The 27,830-nt window shown below is 45.6% G+C and overlaps 2 protein-coding genes across 5 annotated transcripts; one reads left to right on the top strand and one right to left on the bottom strand.

Moving 5' to 3' along the window:
• The first annotated feature begins 72 nt into the window (after window positions 1-72).
• Window positions 73-27,830, top strand: pi4kab (phosphatidylinositol 4-kinase, catalytic, alpha b). 4 transcript variants are annotated; one of them, XM_079742483.1, is made up of 55 exons: window positions 73-299; window positions 791-907; window positions 1,431-1,524; window positions 1,937-2,025; window positions 2,179-2,251; window positions 2,332-2,594; window positions 2,991-3,057; window positions 3,412-3,560; window positions 3,729-3,794; window positions 3,895-3,991; window positions 4,181-4,372; window positions 4,498-4,598; window positions 4,929-5,058; window positions 5,692-5,815; window positions 6,165-6,260; window positions 6,472-6,655; window positions 6,760-6,860; window positions 7,005-7,173; window positions 7,267-7,317; window positions 11,105-11,213; window positions 11,864-12,000; window positions 12,165-12,298; window positions 12,582-12,664; window positions 12,751-12,821; window positions 13,009-13,133; window positions 13,229-13,310; window positions 13,639-13,722; window positions 14,039-14,128; window positions 14,269-14,388; window positions 14,992-15,006; window positions 15,148-15,240; window positions 15,678-15,834; window positions 15,950-16,077; window positions 16,818-16,976; window positions 17,192-17,343; window positions 17,452-17,559; window positions 17,704-17,831; window positions 18,163-18,324; window positions 18,780-18,859; window positions 19,014-19,213; window positions 19,620-19,710; window positions 20,662-20,829; window positions 21,189-21,242; window positions 21,341-21,461; window positions 22,479-22,608; window positions 23,370-23,513; window positions 23,643-23,713; window positions 23,840-23,946; window positions 24,110-24,214; window positions 24,539-24,664; window positions 24,848-24,968; window positions 25,285-25,444; window positions 25,929-26,018; window positions 26,169-26,252; window positions 26,579-27,830. In XM_079742483.1, the coding sequence occupies exons 1-55, from the start codon at window positions 201-203 to the stop codon at window positions 26,628-26,630; spliced, it is 6,303 nt and encodes a 2,100-aa protein (XP_079598609.1). In that variant the 5' UTR covers window positions 73-200; the 3' UTR covers window positions 26,631-27,830. The 4 variants fall into 4 exon arrangements, with proteins under 4 accessions (XP_079598609.1, XP_079598608.1, XP_079598611.1 ...); XM_079742482.1 differs by having other exon boundaries at window positions 3,729-3,803; XM_079742485.1 differs by lacking the exon at window positions 14,992-15,006.
• Window positions 7,982-11,035, bottom strand: serpind1 (serpin peptidase inhibitor, clade D (heparin cofactor), member 1; the record flags this gene model as incomplete). The annotated part of the gene is made up of 8 exons (XM_079740498.1): window positions 7,982-8,173; window positions 8,338-8,482; window positions 8,595-8,719; window positions 9,050-9,198; window positions 9,405-10,048; window positions 10,182-10,454; window positions 10,735-10,821; window positions 11,001-11,035. The coding sequence occupies 8 exons, from the start codon at window positions 11,033-11,035 to the stop codon at window positions 7,982-7,984; spliced, it is 1,650 nt and encodes a 549-aa protein (XP_079596624.1).

Below are 27,830 nucleotides of genomic sequence, written 5' to 3'. Positions count from 1 at the left end.
AAGCCTTTTTAGATCAATGTCAACTTGAACGCTTAGTACTATTTTACGTAAAATCGAACTATACTAATATTGTACTAGGGGGCTTTCCGTACTGCGGGATACTAGCTTTGCCACGGCCACCGAGAGCTCCAGCAACAGCACTCCCCTTATTATCGCTCCTCTCCCGGTCAATTTACCTCGATGCTGGGGTAAACCTTACAATGTCTGCTTTGGGAGGTGGAACGAGGGGTTTTTATTTCAACACGGTGCTATCACTGGCCCGCTCATTAGCTGTACACCGTCCCGCGCCTCTTGAAAAGGTAAGAAGAATGAAGAGATCAGTCGAAATGAACAGAGTGCAGTAATATGCAGCAACAGGGTTGTTCAGACTCAACGCACTTCTCTTCCGCACAGGCGGTAGCGTTTCTGAGGTGAAAAAACGAAGTTCAGGCTACGTTTGACAGTTGTGTATCGTATGTAGTATGACATAGATGTTTTACGTTGCGTTGTCATTTGTATTCCTGTGAGAAAACCAAGACACAGTGTGTGTGAAACATCGTTGGTATTCGTTGGTTTAAATAGTGCCCCAATCTCACTAGTAGCGTTGCGCACTGCAGTCAAACAGGTTAGACTACCGGCGACTACATGTTGCATGGAAGAAAATATAATAGAATCTTGGCCTTGAAGGAACATTTACGCAATCAAGCATTATCCTACGGATATTCATGTACACATTGTATTTTAAGTATGAACATAATGTTTCTGTGATGTCTTTTTCTATGTCCAATGGGATTTGCTTGGCTTCCTCTAGGTCCAAAAGTTACAATGCATGTGTCCAGTAGAGCTACGAGGGGTGTTCACCTTGGATGTGAGACGCAGAGATGCTGTCATTGCGCTGGCTGTGTTCCTCGTGGAATCTGAATTACAGGTAGGGGATGGACTGTTTTGTGTAACCTAGCAGTATGTGTGTAAAACATTTAGAATTTCCTGTCTGCTGGGATTAATTAAGTATATCTGATTTTAGGGAACATGCTTTCGGTAATTTAGTACTAGTAAGTAACGGTTAAATAGTACTAGTATAGCGACTTTTTTTTTTATAGTACTAGTATGATGTACATAACATGCAATGTAAAGTCACCAGCTGCACTTCCAGAAGAGAGAGAGAGAGAGAGAGAGAGAGAGAGAGAGAGAGACGTACACACATACACAGTAATCTTATGCTCTTGATCAGATTAGGCTGATGATTTTAAATGGCATAACACCTTTCTGATGGTATGTGAGGATTACGTGACCCCTTTTAGTAGCTTTACAACACATTTGAATTAGATGTAGAATTCATAAAAGTAATGCTAGTAGTAGTATCCGAATGAGGCTCATTAATGGATGAGTGAATAATAATTATTGACTTGTGCAAACAAGGGCAGTGTTTTGATTTTTTTTTCTTCTGGCAGCACAAAGACATACTTGTTTCCTACTTGCTGGGCCTGCTGAAAGGTCTACCGCGGGTCCAATGGATCGAGGAGAGCTTGGGGAAAAAAGGAAGGGGTGAGGGGAATGTTTAAGTGTTAAGCCTTTTGTTTTCATGTGTTTTGCTGTATAAATCTGATGTTTTCATTTTAATGTCCCCTTAACAATCTGACACCTCCCTGGGAGTTAATGTTATTATTACTGTTATTGTAAAAACTGCAATCCTTAATTTGTGTGACCGTTTCCTCAGGCAGGTGCTAGATATCTACTTTAAATGTGTTTAATATTGACACTTTATCAAAAGGATATTGATACCTTTTAATCTGCGTCTCCCAGCTCCATTGATTCTAATATTTCTGCACTTCAGTTGGCTAAATCATAGATGCATATATAATGAGCTTGGTATTAATGGCTCATTCATCACTTAATTACACGTTTTCAAAGTTTATCTAGTCAACTCTCTATTGATGTCTTCCCTTCTTCTCTTTAGAGTCTCTTCCTGTTGCGGAAAACTTCAGTTTCTGCCTTGTAACCCTGTTGTCCGATGTGGCCCAGAATGACCCGGACTCCAGACCGCAGGTGGGTGAGCTTTGGGTATCGCTGTATAAGGCCTCTTGTTTTCAATATAGCACACAACATAATGCATCTGGCTGCTCTGTTTTCGAGCAACTAATTGTAGCTTATTACTGCAGCTAATTGCAGTGACTAAGCTCAATGCATTTCCTACACCAGATTCTAGATACTGTCATGCAAGTCATGCAGAGTCTTCAGGAGATGTGTCAGACCCCAGAAAACCACGATACAGGTACACACACGCATCCGTATACCTACACGCCCGCCCAACACAGAGTCAGTACTTAAACTACCTGTTCTTTCTCCCTACAGTTTACCTGTGCAGGTACACTGTCCCGTGCCTGATCGGTGTGATGCGTGCGTTCGGTCGCTACAGCAACACAAACGAGGCGCTGCTGTCCAAGCTGTTCCCCAGAGACGCCCCGCAGCCCCGCCAGGTGACGGAGGAGACGGAAGGCGTGCGGCGTCGGTCCTTCAACGACTTCCGCTCCATCCTGCCCTCGTCACTGCTGACCGTGTGCCCGACGGACACGTTACGCAGACGCACAGGCACCCACCTGGATGTCTCCACGCAGGTGTGTGGGTGTGGGGCAGGGGCAGAAACAAACAGGGGGATCGGTGCATTTTCCCCTCCAAAATACAAAATGTATTTGAGCCATTGAATATTGATCTGTAATCCGACATTGATAATAAAGGAGGTATTTCTAAACATTTGAAGAAGTTGCCCTGGAAAATATACAGGAAGAAAAGACATGCATACATTCAAAACATTGCTCTCCTACCTTGCTCTGGGGTGTGTGGATGTGTGTGTGTTTGCATTTGTGGTTGAGGTTTCTCCATCACAAATGCAAAGAGTATGAAGGCAATGAGAAGGTATCGCTTTGCCTTTAGTGTGTTCAGAGTCGATCATAGGAGGAAGAGAAAATCTGAAAGGATAACGATGTTGACTGCTTTTCTGTCATCCATTATAGGTCAGTCCAGACCCTGGAGGTCATTCACCCTGCTCCCCCACAACACCGGGCCCCCACCTCTTTGAAGGTACAGCCTCCACTGTAACTTGCAGATTATGTGATCATGTGTTTTTCTCTCAACACTGTGCCAGCTTCAGCTCCCACTATTTTGATTACACAATACAGAAGTAGTGCCGTGGTAACACTTCCTCACTCCACGCAGGTTCTGTATTAAATACGCCCCCAAAGGGCTATTTCAATGATATGATATGTTCACACATTATGAGTTATCTTTTTGGAATGCAATTCATTACATTTGTTTTGTGTTTTGCTCTCACGCATTGTGCAGGTGAGATAGACACCATTTATTTCCTCTTTTACTGAGAAATCTTCACATGCCTATGTTATGTATAGCCACACCTGATGTTATCCTTCCTTTCAGGTGCCTATTTCCCCGACTGTAGCCCAGTAGACCCGGACCAGTACTTCACCACAGTCGGCTCCAGTTTCTCCATGTCTCCTCTGCTGTTGGGTGGAGGCGGAGAGGAGCTGGAGGTGCCAGTACAGTTGCTCAAACAGCTTCTTAGCATGGTAAATTATCCTCCCATTTAAAAATGTTAAGTCATGAGTATCATAATGCTAACTGCCATGGAAGGTTGAAATTTGGGGGGGAAATGTCAATGGGAAAATGCCCCAACAAATGAACTACATTCTTTCTTTAACTATAAGTTACTACATTTGGGTTCCTTTCCTACGCAGGTGAAGGATTTCGTTTCGGAGTCCTTCCTAAAGTCAATGGATGCTACAGTGCTGGAGGTGACCGAGGTGTGTCGGGTACTGCTAACTGTGTCGCCGAGTCATGAACAATTTCTCACAGCATGTCCTTTTTCTTAACTGATATTTATGTGTTCTATTTATTCCACAGAGTAATCCAGGCACCGACCTCTATTACAAAACCTTCAGCGACCCGCTCTATGTCTGCGTGTTTAAAATGCTCAGAGACACCCTTTACCACTTGAAAGGTAACACAGCAGACCTATGTGCTTTGTGGTCCGTTAATTCGCTGCATATGGTACAATATAAATATAAAGTGTTATAAATAGATACATTAGCGTAAGTATACATGTCCACCACCCATGTAGTTGGGATTAGTTTTGTGGCAATAGCGTTCCACTCGAACACTAAATGTACGCTGTCTGGTCGTGACTCAGCCCTACAGGCGGCGTTTGTGCGCGAGGTGCACGACTTTGTCCTGGAGGAGTTCAGCAGCAGCCAGTCTGAGCTGCAGCGCGTCCTGCACGACACGGGGAGCACGCACGGGGAGGCCAGCTCGCTAAAGCTCCGTTGCCAGGCCAACGCCGCCTGTGTGGACCTCATGGTGTGGGCGGTCAAAGACGAGCAGGGTAATTGATCTGGGCCCGGCCCACGGTGCAGGCGTCGCGTCACACTTAAGACTAAGGGGGGGGTGCTGGGGGTTTGGTATCCATGCTGACGGGCGGATCTTTATTCCCGCCGGCGCTCTACACAGGGGCGGAGAACCTGTGCACCAAACTCTCCGAGAAGCTCCAGTCCAAAACCTCCAGCAAGATCATCATCGCTCACATGCCTCTCCTCATCTGTTGCCTCCAGGTAACGCTCCCTGTCCACACCGTGGAACGGATCCTCACTCTAGTTTCCACTTCATATTTTCAATCAATATTTTTCCCTTTTTCTTCAATTTTTTTGTGAATGTGGTGACCCTTCTCCCAAAAGGGTGTTGTTTCTTTTTTTGTTTTAATCTATGTTTATTTTGGTTGCATATAAACATGATCTATTAAACAATCTCTACAAATCTTTTATATCACAGCTCAATAAATGCATGGGATAGTTTGGCAAGTTTGCATAATGCTAGTTTGCATAATACTTTTTTTTCCTGTACCCCTCTGGTCACCCTCTCTCTCTCTCTCTGCCGTCTCCCAGGGTCTGGGGCATCTGTGTGAGAGGTTTCCAGTGGTGGCCCACTCAGCCTCCACCTCCCTCAGGGACTTCCTGGTGGTCCCCTCCCCTGTTCTGGTTAAGCTTTTCAAGTACCACAGCCAAAGCAACGCAGGTGCAAATATACAAATACAACATCCACAATTGGCTTAAAGGAATTCCGTGTGTGTGTGTGTGCGTTCGTAAATATATATCTATATAGGTATATAGATATATATTTGTAGATACTGATTTGAATACAATTTGTTATTACCAAGAAACAATCTCATGGTAATCAATGGCATAGTTACTCCATAGCACGCTTGCTGAACAACTGCACAGCTTTGAAGAATTGCATGTTCACATTCATCAACGGTTTGTGGTTTGTCAATCTGGCCAATTGCACGGAGGGAGGAATGTACAGGGTCATTAAATTATGCTGATGTAATTCACAGTCAAGTGCTGTTGCTGTCAGAAGCAACATGTTTCTAATATTGATCGAGAGTTGGGGGTTCAACGACGGGGCAACAGCATGCAAACACGACTGAAATGCAATTCATGTTATTGATTTTCTATTGTGGTTTCCCAGCAGGCACTAGTTGCTTTCCCATAGAGCTGAAGCTATTATATAACTATTTATACAAGCACTGCGTAGAAAATGATTACCTTGCCTCAGTAGAAGGTCGACATCCCATCTAATTGAAATCCACTGCTGTTATTCTGATGTGCTTCGGTGTGGATAATGGTGTTGTTTGTTTTGGTGGTACAGGAGAAATTAGGATCAACGTGACCAATGAGCATTCACAGTCAACCTTCACCATGCTATCGAACAGAAAGGACCAGTCCTCGATGTATGAACAGCTGCGAGACATCTGCATTGACAACATTTGCAGGTCTGTTGCAAAGCACTGGCTTTCCATTCAGTTAGTCAGTGGAAGGACGGTGGGAGCTAGACCCAGCCGGACGGGATGTCTGTTTGAACATTGGCTGCTCAAATTGGTGATTGATTGATTTTGAAGCAAGGCAAATAAGTGGTGTTCATTCTAAGCATTTGCACACTGCTCCTGAATGCCCTGTCCAGAACAAATATTGGCAGCACATTTAAACCATTTTCTTTCTCATAAGGGGTGCTTTGAATGGTGAAGCACATTAGTTGACCTTAACATGAGGCATTATATGTATTATACAGTGTGACCACAGTAGTGACAATATGTGAATTTCCTACTTTATTTACCTGTGCAGGTGTCTGAAAGCGGGTCTCACCATGGATGCTGTCATCGTGGAAGCTTTTCTAGCTAGCCTATCCAACCGGCTCTACATCTCGCAAGAGAATGACAAGTAAAAACTTTTTGTTGTAAATGATTGGAATAATTCCTATCCAACTCACTCACTCACTCACTCACACAATACAAAGATTTGTTAACCTTGCATTTTCTACTTTTCATTGATTCTATTTTTATTTTATACAATTGCTTTAATACGCAAAGTCCTTGTATGGGAACAGGTCCGTTGCATTTATCTGAGCCTAGTATTTTCTGCTATGTCCCAGGGATGCTCACTTGATCCCAGAACACACCATCCGGGCCCTGGGCCACATCTCGGTGGCTCTGAGGGACACTCCTAAGGTCATGGAGCCCATCCTGCAGATCCTGCAGCAGAAGTTCTGCCAGCCCCCCTCCCAGCTGGACGTGCTCATAATAGACCAGCTGGGCTGCATGGTCATCACAGGAAACGTGAGTGTACCACACACAAACACACACACATACACATGCCTATATTTAGTGCTATTCCTGTGGCGTGACGCACATTATCCTCTGCTGTGTCTTCTTCTCCGTAGCAATACATCTACCAGGAAGTGTGGAACCTGTTCCAGCAGATCAGTGTGAAAGCAAGCTCTGTGGTCTACTCAGCCAAAGACTACAGGGACCAGGGCTATAGGTCTGCATACAATATCATCCCATTTCTAAAAAATGACTTTTACTGCTGGCATGTGGATGCTCCTTCCCTATGCATCGTTGTGTATAGTATTAGTCAAGTAAGGTCATGGCTTTGTATTTCAACCTGGTCTTCTTTCTCCCCAAGGCACTGTTCCCTCGCGGTGATAAATGCTCTTGCCAATATCGCAGCCAACCTACAGGGGGAGCCACTAGTGGACGAGCTAATGGTGAATCTGCTGGAATTGTTTGTCCAGTTGGGCCTGGAAGGAAAGAGGGCCAGTGAGAGAGCGTCAGACAAGGGACCGGCTCTTAAGGTGCATCAATGGGAACATGAGGAGAGAAATATGGATGGCAAAAACACAATCGCGTTTTCAATTTAAACGTTTGCTTTCTTTATTGCTTCTCAGGCATCAGGCAGTGCTGGCAACCTGGGGGTCTTGATTCCAGTCATAGCTGTAGTAAGTATGGATGTTGGACCCCTCTTCCAAAACAACCCTGATTTATCTCACACTATAGAGGTTATAGAAGCGAATACACCTGGAAGGGTATTGGTTAGTTTTTAACTTTTCAGACAAATATTTACCGGGTGGGTTGTTCCTACCCATCGATTTGGTCGGGTTGCATAGTGTGGACATTTTCCATTTCAAACATAACATTTTATGAAAGATGACAAAGAGAACATGTTTAAAGTAACTTATCGTGTGCAGTTATATTTCCAGTGCATTCATTTATTTATTTGTAAAAGATAACTAGATCAATCTTCTTAGAGAAAAAAGGGTTGATTAACAAATGTATCCTGACCTTTTTCGCCTATTGGTAAGTTTGGTATTTAGTTATTCATGATTTAGTTATGCTGTGCATACTTAAATTATTTTAACAACACCATTGCACATGCCCAGACGCAAGAAATCATCAATCCGGTTTTGTACTCACTTTGACCTAGTAAGTAAAGGACATTCTGGATATAATACCATAACAATCGGTCTTGTTTAGATATTGCCTCAGATTCATTGAATATTTATCAACTCATTAAGAACCCTGTGGTGATCTCTACACACACACGGGGTTTTGAGGGGGGGCACTGGAGGAAGGGTAGAGCAATTAAGTGGGTCAGGGTGGGTCTTAGCTCTGTGAAGGGTCCACCACGCGGCCCACGAACACAAGGCAGTCTGTGCGGTGCTCATAGATGAGGAACAGGAAGGGGTGGTCCGCCACGAATCGGTTCTGGGTGGACAGGGGCATGAAGCCCACTTGGGTCAGACCAGCGGCCTCCGTGCCCTCCTCATTCACTGTGATGGTTCCCTGGTGCTGTAGCTGAGAGGGGGACACAATGATGATGACAGTGTGCATATTTTAAAATGCTTGAAGATTATCCAAAGAAAAGCATAAAGTACTGAGGTTGTCCAGCACCTAACTTTTTTCTTTACTTCTGACTATTGAGATTGGTCTTAGAAGTTGTAAACCGAGGCGGGACTTACCCAGTTGATGGAAACGTTTTGGTCAGTCATTCCAGAGAAGTCTCCAGTCTCCTGGAACAAGTTGGTCACACCCATCTCCTTGAGATTGGAGATCAGATCGTAGTTCTGCTCAAGTTTAAACTTTGGCAGCACCACCTCACGGGTCCTATTGGGAGAACAGAAAAGAGAATCTTTGCTTCCGGACCTCATAACATCACCATCCAGTGTGTTTTGAATGTAGTTATAGGATTTGTTTGCACTAGGTGTCCACCACTGACCTATTTGTCATATTTTTGAGCCACTTGTTGATTATAGTAGGGGAGATGTCCTTTTCCAAGTCCCTCATACCAGATATCTTGTTGGGAAGGGCAATGAGCATGCTTATGTTTCCTGTGTATGGGAGCTGAAATCAATATGGTTCACTGTTAATAATTCAAAATTGTATCATTGGCAGTCAACCTTTTTTAGTAAAAAGAAAATAAAAACAGACCCAATATAGTAATTTCCATAGAGTATTTACTTTAAAATACTCTATTGGCCTTATTCACCTACCAGCCATCTTGGTTCAAAACACTAGCTAAGTGGTGAAATTTGGAATACTGCATTCAGTTCCCTTCCCTTGCTAGCAAGGGAAGGGAACTGAATGCAGTATGCAGTGGCTGCTAGGTAAGTCCCCATTACAAGGTTATACTTTGCCGCCTTTCAACTCATTAACAACAGCTGAATGCCTAACCTTCAGGATGTCACACTCCAGTTCATGGTCAGCAGCTGCAAGGTAGTTAGCCTTATTACTCATCATGGGCACCCGTACATTGGTCTTTTCATTAATCCGGAAGTTCCGATAGTGAGTCGCTTCTTTCGGGAACTTCTGCTCCCAGGTACCTGTTTTGTTTAAATAAATATGATCACATATTACGAAACTTCGCACTTTTACAGCCTTTGCAATGACAACTTTGAGTCACAGTCTGAAATGGTACAATGTGTCTCTGCCCTTATCAGTGCTGTCTCTGGGACCTATCAAGTTCAATATTGTGATCCATACAAATGTATAGTGCTTATACAGTTGCTGTGGACTCTTTGTGGCCTACCTTTGAAGTACAGGTAGTTCAGCAACATCAACACCATGTTGGGGTCCACAGCCTTGAGGGGTTCCTTGATCAGTCCTTTGGTGATCTTAGAGATCCGCTGATTGGCCTTGGTCAGGAAGGCGGGGTCCCGGAAGTCCACTGACTGGGGCTCTGCGTAGTAAAAGGCCTTAGTTTCGGCCCGGAACAGGTCCTTCACTACGACGTCCTTCTTCACGTAGACGTCGTTCACAGAGCGCAAAGTGTACCCAAAGTTCCTCCGGAAAAGCCTATGGGTCAGCTTCCTGAAGAGCTTGTGCACTGTGGCGTTTTCATAGTGATGGCTCGCGTTGACGAATTCAGCGAACCCCAGAGCGTTGTAGAGTTGCTCGTGCGTCGAAGACCCTGCTCCTAGCGAAACCATCGCCATGGCAATGGAGATGCCGGCGGGCGCCAGCAGGATGTTGTCGGTTTGGTTGACGTGATTACGGAGGCTCCGGTAGAGATTGAAGCCAAAGTGGGCATTGACCATGTTGATGCGCTGGAGGCGCGAGCGTCCGTGGAACAGCCGCAGCAGCCTTGCACGGCGCGTCTTGGGGTCGGAGGGCTCTGCGAAGATGTCGATATCTGGAGCGGGCGTGGCGATCTCATCGATCTCATCCCCCTCGCTGTAAAGATATCACACAATTATCAGAAAGCTTGTATCACATGCAGGGCTAAAATAGCATCCGTCTTGAGATATCGATGGAGCCTACTTTGTTTTTTTGTTATTCTTAAGAATTTGTTGATCTATATTCTTGCCTGTAATCATCGCTGCCCTCTGCGAGGATTTTATCAAAGTCGATGTAGTCGTCGTCGTCGAAACCGTCGTAAGGGAGGTCGCTAGTGACCGTGTTTTCTTTGTGGAAGTCCAGTGGGATGGTGTCCATGTCCGTAAGCCGTAAATTCTGATCAAATCCCCTTGGGTCGGGGTCAGAGGTTGGCTGACTGAAGTGAGAGCCGAACTCTTTTATGCCAGCCTGAGCTGGGCTAGCCAGCAGCCAGGCAGCCGAGATTACCGTGAAGACCCACATGCTGAACATACACCGGGGCACGAAATGAAAGCAGAGCAGTATTGAGCAAAGTAGCTGGGTGATACATACATAATATTTAATACAAAGAATTTTAATGTTTAAAAAAAACGATATGCATGTAAAACAAAGTACATCCTCCCTCAATGCTTAACGACTTAACGAATGACTTAAATCCATGTATAAACACACAAGACTGAATTAACATCCATTAAGTAAACATATCATTTGATCTATCGTTACATGGGTAATTTCTCTTTTACTTTGTATGTAGAAGGGCTTACCTGTGGTTTGTCTGGTGGTGGAAATACTGTGTGGATTCTGTATGTTTGTGGTTGATCGCCGCAACTGAACTTTGATGTGGAATGCTCCTGAACAAACAAGACCAGTTCAAACAACAGACAAAAAGTGCTGTGACAGACTAAAAAATCCTTAACTCTTCATGAAGCACATAATCACACAAGCTCATTCTCTGGATTCTTATTAAAAGGGATATTGGTGAAAGATATTGGTGAAAAAAAACTAAGTACTACGGTTTAATTGATAGCACCGTAGCAAAATGGATGGATATAGGTAGTTTTTCATTTTAGTTATATTTTCTGATTGATTGTCTTTCTGTTAATGTTTTCCACCCTTTGCATCTCCAATCCTCAGTTGACCAGAAGACTTCCGCCAATCAAAGAAGCCAAGCCCCGCCTCCAGAAGCTGTTCCGTGATTTCTGGCTGTACTCTGTGGTCATGGGCTTTGCTGTGGAGGGCTCAGGTGAAGCCAACAGCCAACTGAACAATGGCAGTCCTTTCTGGCCTTTTCATCATGCCATGTTGGCAGCATTGCCTTCAACTGGGCCCCCTTATTTGATGTTTTTATATGTATTTAAGAATTGTTTATACTTTAAAATGTTTAATTACCATATTGAACTCTGAAGTGTTGAAGTACTCTTCTTACACACCTTGTCCGGCATCTGCCAAAAATCGGACTCTTAAGATCCGTATGCTATTGTTGTTGTCAATTGAGAAAAACCATCGGATATCAAATTTGATAAATAACGACTTACTATATTATTGAATTACAAAAGCATTTTAAATAGTCTAGTACAACCTAATGGTCAGTGGGTGGAACTTAAAATAAAAAAGCCACAACTAACTAAATATCCTTGAATGAAATACAGACTTTATTTAAAAAAGCACAATACAATGCCATAAAAATGAATGGAAGGTCCTACACTGCCACCGGAAATTAAATGTGTACATAATGCATACATACATAGATGACATAATTGTATGCACATTGCTTGCACATTAATTGTTTTGTAGGACAGAAACCTTTTTGTGATGCTCCCTGCGGAGCAGGTATACACAGAGAACGGATGTGGCACCTCTCACAACCCGCGTTCCCTGTGTTCTCTCCCCCAGGCCTGTGGCCAGAGGAGTGGTACGAAGGGGTGTGTGAGATCGCCACCAAATCTCCGCTCCTCACTTTCCCCAGCGGCGAACCACTCCGCTCAGAACTGCAGTACAACTCTGCTCTGAAAAACGACACGGTCACACAGGTACTGACTCATAAAGACCATGTGTGATGCTACTCAAGAGGAGGGCCTGTGTTTTCTCAAGTATTCGTCCGGTCATTTGAATAGAAGGGAAATGTCGTGCCATGTTGGTACAGAACGCACCTGTACACTGCTAACCTTTCTAATCTGATATAACCTGTGTTAAGGCGGAGCTGAGTGAGCTGCGCTCCACCATCATTAATCTACTTGACCCGTCTCCGGAAGTCTCCACCCTCATCAACAAGCTGGACTTTGCCATGTCGACCTACCTGCTATCGGTCTACCGACTTGAGTACATGAGGTCAGCTCACATTCTATTTAAAACAGTTTCTTAGTGCTTTATCCAACCGTTTCTCTGGGCCTTTTTCCCCTAGCTGCCATCTTGGTTCTAAACACCAGCCAGGTGCCAGGGAACTGAAGGCGGAGTCAGTTCCCCCCCCACCCCCCCACACCTAGCTAGTGTTTAGAACCAATACGGCCGTCACTACATTGATGGTTAATTTTTTTTCCATTGTCTAAGCACGGTATCAAATCCGCTGTATAATATATTATCTTATTGTTGTCCCTCTTTGGCCGAACTTCAGGATGCTGCGTTCCAACGACGCTGACCGCTTTCAGGTCATGTTTAGGTACTACGAAGACAAGGCCATTCAGAAGGACAAATCTGGTGAGGACTTTGGAAACCTGTTTACAAACCTGAACAGCATAGTTCTGTCATCTTTGTTTTTGTGTTCAACACAATGCTTTCTTCAGGCATGATGCAGTGTGTCATCTGCGTCGGTGACAAGGTGTTTGATGTCTTCCTCCAGATGATGGCTGAGAAGGTATGTGCAATGGAAGGGAGTCTACATTTGGGAGTTCACCAGTGAGAACAAATCAGTTGAAATGTCAGTTCCATCACACCCTGTTTAGTTTTGTCATGTTTGTATTCGTGAATCAAAATAGTTCAATAACTGTAAGCGGTTGTTAGTTTGTTTCATTACAAAAAAAATCCTTGTAATGTCTTTTTAGCCCAAGACCAAAGAACATGAGGAGGAGCTGGAGCGACATGCCCAATTCCTATTGGTCAACTTCAACCACACTCACAAGAGGATCCGCAGAGTGGCCGACAAATACCTTTCTGGCTTAGCTGAGATGTATGTGTTACCGGCAAAACCATCCCTTATGTTCCCTCGTGTTGCTTTTGTTGTGGTTCCTGTCCCGACTGACCTGTCACTGTTTCCACTGTCAGGTTCCCACACCTGCTGTGGAGCGGGCGTGTGCTGAAGACCATGCTGGACATTCTGCAGACTCTGTCGTTGTCTCTGGGTGCTGTAAGTGTTCCAGTGATGCAGCGGCGGTCAAAACCTAAGCATAAAGTGACTGAAATATCGAGTGACCATTTGAAAGAGGAAATCGTTGCTACTGTAACTACTTCTAATAACATTCTCACCAGCACATCTTCCAGTCCGATTCAGTTTCATCAAACCGGTCAATCAATGAGCAAGCCTTGCCCCTAACCTTTTGTGGTTCATCCAACTTGTATAATAAAAATAATGATAATTTGTCTTGGCGATAGAGGAAAAATAGAGCTTGAATTGACAAAGATGTAATTTGTTGCTGGTGTTTCATTTATTATAATATATATTTTGAATTGTTTAGGACATTCACAAGGACCAGCCTTACTATGACATCCCTGACACTCCACACAGGATCACGGTCCCCGACACGTATGAGGCCAGAGAGGTTGGTCTGCCTGCAATTACACTTGTCACCACTAGAGGACAGTAGGCCATCGCTAGTTTTATCTTGTTAACATCTGTAACTCGCTGTGCCATATTGAGTATTGGGTTAATGCAGATATTTTTTTCTTTAATATTGTTTGTTGAGCATTGAATTTTATCACATATTTCTAATTGGTTGGGTAAGATTTGCTGAGGAACTTTCATATTTGGGGTTAGGGAGAGAGATGGAAATTAAAGAAATGAACATTGTTGCCATTTTATAGGTCTAGGTTCTGTGCTACTTGTGAACACACATGCATGTTATTCTGTCTCCTCAGAGCATTGTGAAGGACTTTGCTGCGCGCTGTGGTGAGATCTTAAAGGAAGCCATGAAATGGGCTCCTTCAGTCACCAAGTCCCATCTCCAGGTCACTCTTCAGTATTTTAATATACATTTATTATGGATTGAAAACTTATTTTTACCCAGATAAATGCCATTTGTGTTGTTTAGTTATCTGAAGCTATATATTTAGTTTATTTTTTTGATATTTTTTTGGTGTGTGTGCAGGAGTACCTGAACAAGCACCACAACTGGGTGTCAGGGCTGTCCCAGCACACGGGCCTTGCCATGGCCACTGAGAGCATCCTGCACTTTGCCGGCTACAACCGACAGAGCACCACTCTTGGAGTGAGTTTAACACACACACCCTCAGACACACACATTATGAACCGATCCGACTGACCTATTTTCTAGCATCTTAAGAGGTGAGGAGGGCTAGATATTAATGCAACTATTTTTTACACTTTTTTATATCCTTCATATAGTCATCATTAATGTTATAACACATAATGAGTGTGCCATAGTGCTTCTATGTTTTGGAACACAAATTGTTGTCAAGTCTTAATTTCATTCACATTGTTTACGTGCTTAAATGTGAGTCATAGTCATGTTTGTTTTTGTAATACATATATTTGCGCAGCGTTGTAAATGCGTGCATGGATTCTAGATCCACCGTGTATCCATGTGCGCTTGCAAACCAGTCCCGCCGTCACCTTGTCTGTTCTTTGTGTCGTTCATCCTGCTTTGTCCGTCTTTTCATTTGCTGCATCTGTTGTATTTTGTCTTTATTAAAACTGCAACGAAACCACCTCCTGGTTGCTTGGCTGCTGTTTGCTGATGTGCTGGTTGGCTCGTAACTTACCTGCAATGGCCTGGTGGTTTGCTTTGGCTGGTTGCCCATTTGGCTAACTGGTTGTGCTGGCGGTGCTGGCGGCCCGTGGCAAACTTTAGGCTGCTTTCCCTCAGGTTGGTCCCTCCCACATTCAAACGAACTGCAACAACAGCAACCACAACAACAACAAGACAGCGCTCAGGCACAATAAGCTAATGTCAGTCTAGCGGGTCTCGTGGCGCACCCTGCTACCTGTTGACTATGTTCCTCTGCAGAGCACCCAGCTGACCGAGAGGCCGGCGTGCGTGAAGAAGGACTACTCCAACTTCATGGCCTCCCTCAACCTACGCAACCGCTACACAGGAGAGGTGATGGGTGTTTCTAAGACTAGAGATGATGTGCAGCTGCGTTCGGACTGCATTTAAAATGGTTAATGGCGTGCAGTATCATGTAGGTGGTGTTTTTCATTGGCACAATCCCAAAAGAAATTTCAGGATCCAAAGTGACAAAAGCTGCCCGTTACAGGCAACATATTGTATTTCTGCTGGTTAGCGATTTATTTAACCTGGACCAGTCAAGAAGTTCTCAGAGGCCATAAAAGTTACTTCAGATTATTGGCAAACTTTGTTCAACAGCCGAATCACATGAAACCAAATGTTATTTTCAAGGCCTCTCGTCAATGTATGAGCAGATATCTAAATTCACAGCAGTAGTTGGGGAAAATGGAAAAAAAAGAATAATACCAAAATAAATCAGAATGATAAGATTGCTGCTTCTTTGACTTCACGTGTGTGTGGATGTGTAGGTGGCTGGTATGATTCAGTTCTCGGAGGCGACGCACAGCCAGGCTGACCTGAGCAAGCTGATGGTCCATCAGATGAGCCTCGCCCTGGCCAACCAGAACCCTGAGGAGTTCACACAGGCCATGTTCAAGATGGCCGCCCTGCTGATCACCACCAAAGGTGCGTTGCGTTCCAGTCGATCACAGTGCATTCCCTTAATTTAGTATAAATAGCACGGTGGAGTTATTAGTCAGTTATTATATTGCTATCCATCTGTTGTCTTGCTTGTGTTCAGACTGCGATCCCCAGCTACTGCACCATCTGTGCTGGTCTCCACTGAAGATGTTTTCTGAGCACGGCATGGAGACTGCTATTGCATGCTGGGAGTGGCTTCTGGCGGCCCGCAACGGAGTGGAGGTGCCGGTACGTGTGTCTACTACAGCCCAAGTTGTGTTGTGTTTTTGTTCTTTCATGTTGTGTTGTGCTGCAGCAGCACCACAACCTGTACAATAACTTGTTTTCGATATGGTGCAACAGCAGAAGTATAAAGTAAATATCATGCAGTAGTAGTTCTGATAATATATTTCAAACAAAGATGTAGGGTGCTGCCTCATTCATAACTCTGCACATCTCTGCTCTTCTACACAGTTCTACACTCTTCAACAGTTCATGTAAAGACTTACTCTTAATGGGTAGTATTGGTCCTCCTCGCTACTCACATTCAGTACTCTTAATGTGAAGTATTAGTCCTCCCCTCTACTCTCATACCGTACTCTTAATGTGAAGTATAATTTCTTCCTTATACTTTCATTGTGTACTCATAATGTGATGTATAAGTTCTCCCATCTAGTCCCTTACCTAACTCTTAATATGAAGTATTAGTCCTCCCCTCTACTCTTATCAACTCTCAATGTGTAGTATTAGTCTTCTCCTCTACTCCAATACCGTACTTAATGTGAGGTATTAGTCCTCGATTATACTCTCATTGTGTACTCATAATGTGAAGTATAAGTACTCCCCTCTTCTCTCATACATACCCTTAATGTATAGTATTAGTCCTCCCCATACTCTCATACATACCCTTAATGTATAGTATTAGTCCTCCCCATACTCTCATACATACCCTTAATGTGTTGTACTCTCCACTGTTCCTCTCCCATTAGTTCATGCGTGAGATGGCGGGTGCTTGGCAGATGACGGCAGAGCTCAAGATGGGCCTCTTCTCCGAGGCCAAGGTGGAGGCCGACCCTCTGGCTGCCTCCGAGGAGAGCCAGCCTGCCCCCTGCCCCCCCGACGTCACCCCTCACTTCCTGTGGATAGAGGTCTGAATTTCTACCAAAATAAAAGCCCCATGTTACCGTTTCTGCAGTTCTTTAGTCAACTGTGGTTGTCATGAGGAACATGTTTTCTCTTTCATGTTGCAACTACTATACTGACTTTACTTTACTTTACTATTACTTTACCATATTCATTTGTAAATTTCCCCCATTATTTACTCTCCCTCTCCCCCTCTGTCTCCCATTGTCTTCCGATGCAGTTCCTGGTGCAGAGGTTTGAGATCGCCAAGTACAGCAGTGCGGACCAGGTGGAGATCTTCGCCTCCATCCTAAAACGGTCTCTGTCACTCAGCGTGGGCGGGGCCAAGAGTAGCCTCAACAGACACGTGGCCGCCATCGGTTCAAGATACAGGTAACCGTGTTTCACTATTGACAGTGGTGAACATCAGGCGCTCAGTGTTAGCAACAGGAGTGATAAAGAGTCATGTATATCGGATCGACCCTGTGTCCCTCCATGCAGGCTGCTGACGCTTGGCCTGACAATTCTGCACGCCGACGTCATGACCAATGCCACCGTCAGGAACGTCCTGCGGGAGAAGATCTACTCGACGGCCTTCGACTACTTCTGGTATGACTCGCGTCGCGGAGCACAACACGGCCGCCACACAGACGTGATTCCTTTCCACCCCCCCTGTTGTCGACCGCCCATCCCCTCTATGTTGTTAGCCGTTGACGTCGCTGACCTCCGCACTCCCTCTCTTTTGCCGCTCAGCGTGACTCCCAAGTTCCCCACCCAGACGGAGAAGAGGCTCCGGGAGGACATCAGCATCATGATCAAGTTCTACGCCAACCTGCTGTCTGACAAGAAGTACCTGGCGGCCAGCCAGTTGGTGCCCCCAGGTACAGCCCAGCGGACCATTCAGCCGGGCGGAATGAGCCACGGTGGATGTAGAAAGGGCGGACCGGATCACAAAGCTTTTTCCCATTGTAGTGGTACCCCCTACGGTCCAAAGGCTTTAGTGTGATAATCAGTATCTTTAAAAAAGACAAACTTTAGAACTACGAACTGACTTTAAATGCACAAAGTTGTTCAAGTGTCTTGCTCTTATCACACGACTTCAAAGACCACGACTGCAGAGATCCCTGCAATGATTTCTGTGAGGTGGTGCATGGATGGACGGACGGATGGAACGTCGGCTATTAACGGGGCCCTTTTTTCTTCTTTGCTCAGACCCACAGGACATGTCTGTGAACAGCCTGTCTGTGATGACGGTGACAGACAGCCGCAACAGCCTGGACGCGGCCGTGGGCCAGCGGCAGCAGGCGGTGGCCCAGGGCTGGATCAACACCTACCCCCTGTCCTCCGGGATGTCCACCATATCCAAGAAGTCGGGTACGAGACTCGCTCGGTTCTGTTGTGTTCGCCCTAGTGGCCATCTTGATTCGAAACTGGAGCTGGTTTGGGGAAGGAACCGAGTGTGGATTTCCACTTTCAATTCCCTCCCCCCCTGCCCCCAGCTCGCGTGTAGAACCGAGATGGAACCAAGAGGGCGGCGAGTTTAATTATAATTCACTGCTGGTGGAACCGTGGAATAAGCCGCACTGCTGCAGATATTTACTCAATTCAGATATATATGAAATATTTCTCTCAAGAATACATTTTTTCCGGTCCACTTTTGTCCCCCCACTGTGGGGAAAATCTCAGACGAAATGAACCGTCCTCTGAAAATTCCTCTGAAAAGATTCCAGAAAGAAAAAATAGACAATATGACCAATGTGAGGACATTAAATTGTGCTGATTTATAGTGGTAGTGGTGGTGTTCAATGTTATTTCTGGTCTGTTTTTAGGAATGTCAAAGAAGAGCAACAGAGGATCTCAGCTTCACAAGTACTACATGAAACGCAGGATTCTTTTGCTGGCCCTTCTGGTACACACCACACACACACGCACGCACACGCACACACACCGCAGTCTCAGCGGCGTGTTTCATTGATAGGTGGTTGGACTGCATGCACGTTAAAGAACCACCCGTACAGTCGAAGGTGAAGGTGCCCTTCTCCCCCACTCTCCCGGCCCCCCAGGCCAGTGAGATCGAGCGGCTGACCACGTGGTACAACCCGCTGTCCACCCCGGAGCTGCTCATCGCCACGGAGCAGTCGGTGGAGACCAGCATCGCCAACTGGAGGTCCAAGTACATCAGCCTCACGGAGAAGCAGTGGAAGGACAACGTCAACCTGGCCTGGAGCATCGCGCCCTACCTGGCCCTGCAGCTGCCCGCCAGGTAGGGGTCCTGTCGTCGGGCGGAGCGCTCGTCTGCAGTCCGAGTCGATAACTTCTTCTGTTTTGGCCGGGCACATACAATGCGAGCCTGGAGGAAGTTGATAACTCACCGACTGACTGTCTCTTTTAGTCTCTTAGTCACTGACTGAGGGACTGACTGACTGACAGAGGGAATGAATGACATGACTGACTGACTGACTGACTGACTGACTGACTGACTGACTGACTGACTGACTGAACGTCCCCATTGTTTTGCAGTAAAAGCGTAGGCGGGTACGTGGTAAACATAAGTTTATACACAACCTTGCAGCGTTTTATTTCTTATTGGGAAAATATCCCAGAATTGAGAGACCCAGGCCCCAGCATGCACCTGGTTGACCTCGTCTTGTTGTGACTGACCCCTCCAGGTTTAAGAACACGGAGGCCATCGTGTCGGAGGTCACCCGCCTGGTGCGCATGGACCCGTCCGCGGTGTGCGACGTTCCTGAGGCCGTCAAGGTGCGCTGCTGCCATTCTGCTGACCTTTGACCTTTTTAACGTTCAATACGTGATACAGTTTCAGACAGAGTTGTTCCCCAAGAATAAAATGATAAAAAGGAAGAGAAAAAGCTTCCTCATGGTTTGGGTAAATAGGTGCTCAAAGTGTGGGCTTCAAGCCGACAGCTCAAACTAAAAGCTGTGTATCTTTAGCTATTGTTCCCTGGGTACCAGATGTCTCAAAGCAGTTTGTATAAATCTATGCCTGGCTTTTAATTTGCATAAAGTAGGAATTAACTGAAGCTTTAACATTAGGTCTACAGCTAAAATGGTATCCTATCAGTACTTATTCACCCTGTATTCATTGCTGTAAATCCTCTTGAAGTTTTGAAATGGCAAACTTTAAGCAGAGAATTGCACCAGAAGTTAGCGCCAGAGTTTAAAATCTCTTGCAGCCTTTTAAACGAGGCATAAAGTTTCTAATCAGGCTTTACCCCTGTGTGCATCCCATTCTCCCGAGGTCGTTCTGTGTTTGTTGTTAAAGTCAACCATCTCCCTCTGTAGCATTCTGCCATCTCTCCTCTTTAGTGCTGCCTGGCTAGACCCTTAATAATGTTCTCCTCCTCTCGTTCTGGGGGGGGGGGGACTGGAACAGATCGGTCCCCCGAGGATGTTATGATCTGCATGTTTATCCTCCTTGACATCTCGCGGCGTGTTTGTTTCAGGCCTTTTAGCGGCTAATGAACACCCAGGCTTCCCTCTGGGGGCCTAATTAGCAATTGCGGGGTCGCGACCTCTGGCTGATGTACCGGGTCCACTGTCATATGCATCGAATGGAGACAGGGGGGGTCATCGTAACCCCGATGCTAGGGTTTTATGTTGACATGTTAATTAATCCAGCCCCCCACCCTTTACCCGGTACCCCCTTTTCTCTCTCTCTCTCTCTGATTCCTCCATGTGTGTGTCTGGTAGTTCCTGGTCACCTGGCACACCATCGACGCCGACTCCCCGGACCTGAGCCACATCCTGTGCTGGGCGCCGGCCGACCCCCCCACCGGCCTCTCCTACTTCTCCTCCATGTATCCCCCCCACCCGCTCACGGCCCAGTACGGGGTCAAAGTGCTGCGCTCCTTCCCGCCGGTAACCACGCTGACTGTATTAGGGGGCGGGGGGGCTGACTTACTGACACGTTTTATATGACTTATGTTAATTTACAGAAACATTTGTATAGGTTTGCAAGGTCTGGTAAGGGTATATACATGTCTTTCTATATGTATTTTTTTGTATTAAAATAATGCTCGTACTTTGTAGCCGCGCGCAAACTACCACTTATTGACAAAGCGAATGACCCACTCATTGGACCCAAAATAGGGTCACAGCCCCAAAAAAGGTTGGGAACCATCCCTAGTGTGAGCACACAAACACAAGCCATGGTATACATTCCCTCTAAGCCCAGTGTTATTCCCTCTCTCATGTACCGTTTCCCCCCTCCCACTTAGGATGCCATTTTGTTCTACATCCCTCAAATCGTCCAGGCCCTCCGTTATGACAAGGTAAGCTCTTTGGTTTCGTTCTGCACACTCTACCCCAGACACCATGTCTCCCCCTGTCCCCCCCCACTGAGTCCTCCTTCTGGGTGCTGTGTCCCCAGATGGGCTACGTGAGGGAGTACATCCTGTGGGCCGCCCAGACCTCCCAGCTGCTGGCCCACCAGTTCATCTGGAACATGAAGACCAACATCTACCTGGACGAGGAGGCGCACCACAAAGATCGTAAGAAATCCCTCGCTCTCGCTCTCGCTCTCTGTGTCTGTCTGTCTCTGTCTCTCTCTCTCTGTCTCTCTCTCTTTCTCTTTCTCTCTCTCTGTCTCTGTGTGTGTGTGTGTGTGTGTGTGTGTGTGAGTTTGTGTGTGTCAGTCTCTCTCTTTCTAATTCTCAATCTGTTTTGTGTATGCTATGCGGTGGACGCTTTTGTCCACAGCGTCTTGCAGCTCCGTGAGCGCATGCATTCTTGGCATGGGTGACCCATGCGGGAATCAAACCCCTAACCCTAGCAGTGTTAATGCCAGGCTTTACTAGTTGAGCCAGACAAGACCACCTTTCCATTTCCCTCCCTTTCTCTTGATTCTATTTATCTTTCCTCTCTCTGTCGCCCTCCCTCACACCATTCAAGCCACTAGACTAGTTGAGCTACTGCTGAGGTGTGTAAACAATAAAGTTGGCATGTCTGGGACCCTCTGGTCATACAGTACAGCAATAGTGATGTTATCAGGCTAGCATTGGCAGCAGTGGATGGCCATGGCCACTAATGATGACTGCTCTTGATGGATGGTTAAAGAGGGGAACACAGCACTGAGTTCATACAATAAAACCTATTTAAGGTCAACATTGCTCCATCCATCCACATGACCATTTTCTGGGCTTTGGAGTTCACTATTCAGCTGTTAGAGAGGGGCACTTTACTGCCTCCAGAAACTGGGGTTTTGTTGGTTTTAAGAGAAACTTAACGTTTAATCCAAATGGCTGTGACCACAATTCCGATTGCTTATAAATATTAACAGGTGAGGTCATATTTTATCTCATCACCTGCCAATCATTTGAGCGAATCAGGAACCTTAATCAGAGTAAACCAAGTTTCACCGGGGATGATACCGTCTCTATCTGAATTTGCATCGGTTATCCTTCGTAACACATAATAGCCTGTAAAATGTGTGTTTGACAACTAAATTAAAGTGTCCTTGTTGTTGCTATCGCTGTCTTGATTAATTTTGTGTGTGTGTTTTGGTTTAGCTGACATAGGAGAGCTGCTGGAGGAGATGGTGGAGGAGATCACAGGCTCTCTGTCAGGCCCTGCCAAGGACTTCTACCAGCGAGAGTTTGACTTCTTCAACGAGATCACAAACGTCTCGGCCCTCATCAAGTAGGCCCGCTGGCTCATCGAACAAATCATTTTTTGTTCTTCCTTTCCTTTCCTTTCTAAAGTATAACTAACACAGACACACACACGCGCATGATTCCATTGATTGCACATAATGAATAATTGTATCCTCCAGGTAGTCTACAAGGTGTAAATGAGTTGCTAACTAAGTCCCCCCCCTCCCTGCTGAGTCCTAATGTATTCTACCTCTCCCTGATTACGGCCCCTAGTGAATCATCCTCTGCAAATCCCTCTGCTGTTCATTTAGTCAAATTGTCTCTCTGATTATCTATTGAGCTGGAAGACATCCCAAGGCTTCCCCGGAGCACCTGTCCAACTAGTGTGTTGATGTTGTGACCGTGTCACTGTGTGTTTAGCACCCACTCCTTGGTGGACGCACCTTGTTCTGACATGTGCCTGCTTAGTGCTGTTTGTTCAGTGGCCACGTCAAAGTAAAAGTCCCCCGCGAGCCAACGACAGTGCTAATGAACGGCTAATCGCAAGTGTCCAGGGGAAGAGCAATCCTCACGTCATCTCCCCTGTGACTCCTCTCCGCTTTATTACTTCCCCCTCCGGTGGCGCAACAATCCCAGAGTGTGTGCGTGTGTTTGTGTGCTTGTGGGCGACTCATTAGATGAGATACCCATGCATGCTAATCTAAGCCAACAGGTGAAGGCTCACATGGAAATGTTGTTGTTGTTGTTGTTGTGGAAACTCTTTGTAATCCCTCACCCTCTGTCTCTGTAACCGTGTGTCCTCGGCAGGCCCTACCCAAAGGGCGACGAGAGGAAGAGGGCCTGCCTGAAAGCCATGGCGGAGATCAAGGTCCAGCCGGGTTGTTATCTGCCCAGTAACCCAGAGGCCATTGTCCTAGACATAGACTACAAGTCCGGGACCCCACTGCAGAGGTACACCTAAGCTCCCCATTGGCTTATACCTCCCATCACAAAGGCAGCACCTGGACTGGCTGTCCTTTTTATTTGATCTAGTCATGCATTGATTAAAATGCCCTGACTCTGAGTGTTGTGTCTCTGCAGCGCGGCCAAAGCTCCCTACCTTGCCAAATTCAAAGTGCGAAGGTGTGGAGTCAGCGAGCTGGAAAAAGAAGGTGCATAATCTGAGTTGTAATGACGTAACAGAATCATGTCAGTTCGAATGATACAGCAATAGATCGGGGGTGTTCAGAGGTGAGGTTGATGTGGTAACCTGAGTGACCTTGCTGCGTTGTCCACAGGTCTGCTGTGCAGCTCCGACTCTATGGACGAGGCCAAGAGCGAAGACGAAGCCAAGCGGATCATCTGGCAGGCGGCCATCTTTAAAGTGGGCGATGACTGCAGACAGGTGTGTCTCTGAATGTCTTCCTGGTCTGTCTGTCTGTCTCTCTCTGTCTGTCCCTCTGTCTATCTATCTCTCTGTCTGCCTGCCTTTCTGTCTGTCTTTCTATCAGTCCTTTTCTCTTGTCTCCTGACACCGGTGCCTCCCCCCTCACCCTCCCCTCCCTCAGGACATGCTGGCCCTCCAGATCATCGGACTGTTCAAAAACATCTTCCAGCTGGTGGGCCTGGACCTCTACGTGTTCCCCTACCGAGTGGTGGCCACCGCCCCGGGGGTGAGTTGCCTGCACCCAGCCCAACCACACCACACCACTAGCAGTATTAGTTTGGACCAGTAGGGGGCTAAAGAGAAAAACGGTTCAAAATGAACGCTGGTAGCTGTACAGTATTACAGCTACAAGCAAATGTAAAATGCTTTTAAAATGTTTTTACCCCAATAATCAAACCTATTTTCCTTTCCTCATTCCTCTGTCCTTCAAAACATACAAAAAGTACATTGCAATTCTTTTTATACAATTGACTGTTTCGAACCAACATGTCGACACACACTTGTTTGTTGTCTAGTTCATGTTCGATTGATGGGTTTTGATTGACTGCAGTGTGGCGTGATCGAGTGTATCCCCGACTGCAAGTCTCGGGACCAGCTGGGACGGCAGACTGACTTTGGCATGTACGACTACTTTAGGAACCAGTACGGGGACGAGTCCACCCTGGCCTTCCAGAAGGTACAACGCCCCGTGTCCTAATGTTTGCTGTTTGCTCGGCCATTGATCCATCATTGCAATCAACACTCCGTGTGACCCAAGTCCGGAAAGGTGCAAGCATGTTCCTAACGGGTTTACAGTGCCTTTTACAACTCAAAGTCTGTGTGTATGTGTGTGTATGTCTGTGTGTGTGTGTGTGTGCAGGCGCGGTACAACTTTATCCGCAGCATGGCTGCCTACAGCCTGTTGGTCTTCCTACTGCAGATCAAAGACCGACACAACGGCAACATCATGCTGGACAGCCAGGGACACATCATCCACATTGGTGTGTGTGTGTGTACGTGCACATTTGTGCGCACATTAATTGTGTTACTTTTTCTATTGTCTTTCATCACCAAAATAAAAACACAATTTCTAAAGCCCCAAGCACCTAGAGTGAGAATACAATTGTGGTTTATATTTGTAGCACGAGCAAAACAGTTTACATGATAATTTTTTTTAAATGGGGCAAAATGTGCAGGTTAGAATTAGGCAGAGGTGTAGTTTGTCGCTGGTTTTATATAGCCGCTTTGGGCTTTGTTCATTGCCATTGTGTTGCTGTTGCTAATGTGAACTGGTGGATACATCTGTTTATCCCCAAGACTTTGGCTTCATGTTTGAGAGCTCCCCGGGGGGTAACCTGGGCTGGGAGCCGGACATCAAGCTGACCGACGAGATGGTGATGATCATGGGGGGCAAGATGGAGGCCACGCCCTTCAAGTGGTTCATGGAGATGTGTGTGAGAGGATACCTCGCTGTCCGGTGAGTGTCTGTGTGAGAAGACAACTCACTGACACTGTGTGTGTGTCTCTGTGTGAGAGGAAACCCCGCTGTCCGGTGTGTGTGTGTGTGTGTATGTGTGTGAGAGGAAATGTGGATGTGGGTCTGGGTGTGGGTGTGGGTGAGAGGGATCATTGTCTGGTGACAAGAACTGAGACCATCCTTCAGTTGCCATGGTAAACAGGTTTTGTTTTGGCAAACAATGCCAAACATCAGAGTGGATGATTTTTTAAATTATTTTTTAGCCCACTACAGTTAAAACGAATGGCCAGTTAATGAGTGAAAACATTTTGATGTAACTTGGTTTGAAAGTTGGCCATTGGACGGACAAAGCATCACAGGGGATACTTTGACTGAACTTTCCTCAATCAATCATTGCTTCATTTCCTAGACTTGCTACCGGTCTGGGAAGCCTTTAAATACCCTAGTGGCGTTCTGATTTGGTGTTCCTCCTGTCCCCCTACAGTCCCTACATGGACGCGGTGGTCTCCTTGGTTACGCTGATGCTGGACACCGGCCTTCCCTGCTTCAGAGGACAGACCATTAAGCTGCTCAAGTGAGTTGTGTGTCCCTCCCGACTCTTTGGAAAAAAATAACCTGTGTTGACGCCTGTCAGCCGACTGGGCTGTGGCCTGGTGTTTCTCCCCTCTGGTGGTGAAGTGGATGGGGTTTCAGTGCTCTGTGTAATGTTTTACCTGACCTCCAGGCAGCGCTTCAATCCGGCGGTGAGCGAGAAGGAGGCGGCCAGCTTCATCATCAAGGTCATCCAGAACTGCTTCCTCAGCAGCAGGTCAGAAATCAGACACACAACACACAACACACAGCACACAGCACAGAAACACCTCACTTGATCTCAACAGAGCCACCGTAATAGTTATCATTAATCTTGGTTCTACACTAAAGGGTGCCTGAGGACCCTAGGCATAATAGTCACAATGGGCTAGTGCTTCAAAATGTGATGAAAAAATAATAATAATTTGAATTGTAAAATAACATGCTTCAGTGGCAATTCACTGAGATGAGGGCCAGTAATAATACTGTTTGGGCCAGTATTCTACAGACCCACTTTCGTTGACTCCTGCTGTTCTGATTCATCTTTCTCTTTTGCTGTTACAGGAGTAAAACGTATGACATGCTCCAGTACTACCAGAACCAGATCCCCTACTAGACTCCTGTGCCTAAATATGTGCATGGCTGCTGCTTGATGGTGTGTGTGTGTGTGAGTGTGTGTGTGTGTGTGTGCGTGCGTGTGCGTGCGTGTGTGCGTGTGTTTGTGTGCATGTGCCCACCATAGCGACAGCATGTGCCAGTTTAAGTTTCTGTGCCTATATGCTGGTACTTGTCAACATCGAGGGTGGTTCTTTGTTAAAGATATGGCCGCTGTGATCGCTTTGCTTTCTTTTCTCCACTGTATCAAGTTCTTTATCTATTTTTTGGTGGTTATATTTATTTTTTGGTCAAAATTGGTACATACATATGTATATATACACATATATATGTATATACATATGTATACATAGATACTAAATATATATATATATATATATATATATATATATTTTGAAAGAGATCGATCTATATTGTTGTATTGCCGTTAATGTTATTTTATTGCACTGGCATCTTGATTTGTGTGCACTTGGATTAAATAAGTTTACTGCACGTTCAGTCATTTGACACTTTGATAATGTTGGTGCCAAATTATACATATTTGTAATGTAGGTGAAAATATGCGAAACGTCCGACTTTCTGGGGTAGCGGTTTTACTGTTTGTTTTGAGGAAGATTGGATCCTTGAACTAGAATTGTTTCCTTTCGGACCAATGTGGCCTCTGCTCTGGTCTCGTACTACTGTGCTTCTCTTTTTAATGGACCAATCAAAGTAATTAAGTCTGGCATGGTACCTGTCCACTGGTGGTAATTAACAGTGACGACCTGACCGTATGAACCTGGGCTTCACTTGGCTTTGGCTAGGGAAACTGGTTGTGTCCGGACTCGCCAAAGGAAAAAGATGCATGTATATTTTCGGTTGAGCTATAAGTTAACGCGTTGTCAATAGGTTGGGGCCTGTAGGCCTACATTGATCACACACTGAGATTTGAATTAAAATTAAAGGAACCGATTTGCACTTGCTGTTACTCCAACATGTTGCCAGTACAAAGAGATATCTAGTCTGAATTACTTCAAATCAAAAATGCACTAGCCCAAGTCCATACGGTTGTCTTAGACCTCTATATAATGTTACAGATTGTAATAAAATAAAGTAGATTCCTCTATTTGTATATTTATATATCCATGAAGCATTTTCTGTCACTTTTTCTATCGGTACACATTTTAACTGGAATGGTCATAGGATATGAAATCAAATAAAG

Source organism: Pollachius pollachius (assembly GCF_949987615.1).
Source record: "Pollachius pollachius genome assembly, chromosome: 1".
In the NCBI taxonomy this organism is placed as follows: Eukaryota; Metazoa; Chordata; class Actinopteri; order Gadiformes; family Gadidae; genus Pollachius; species Pollachius pollachius.
This window is presented reverse-complemented; position numbering and strand designations above follow the sequence as displayed.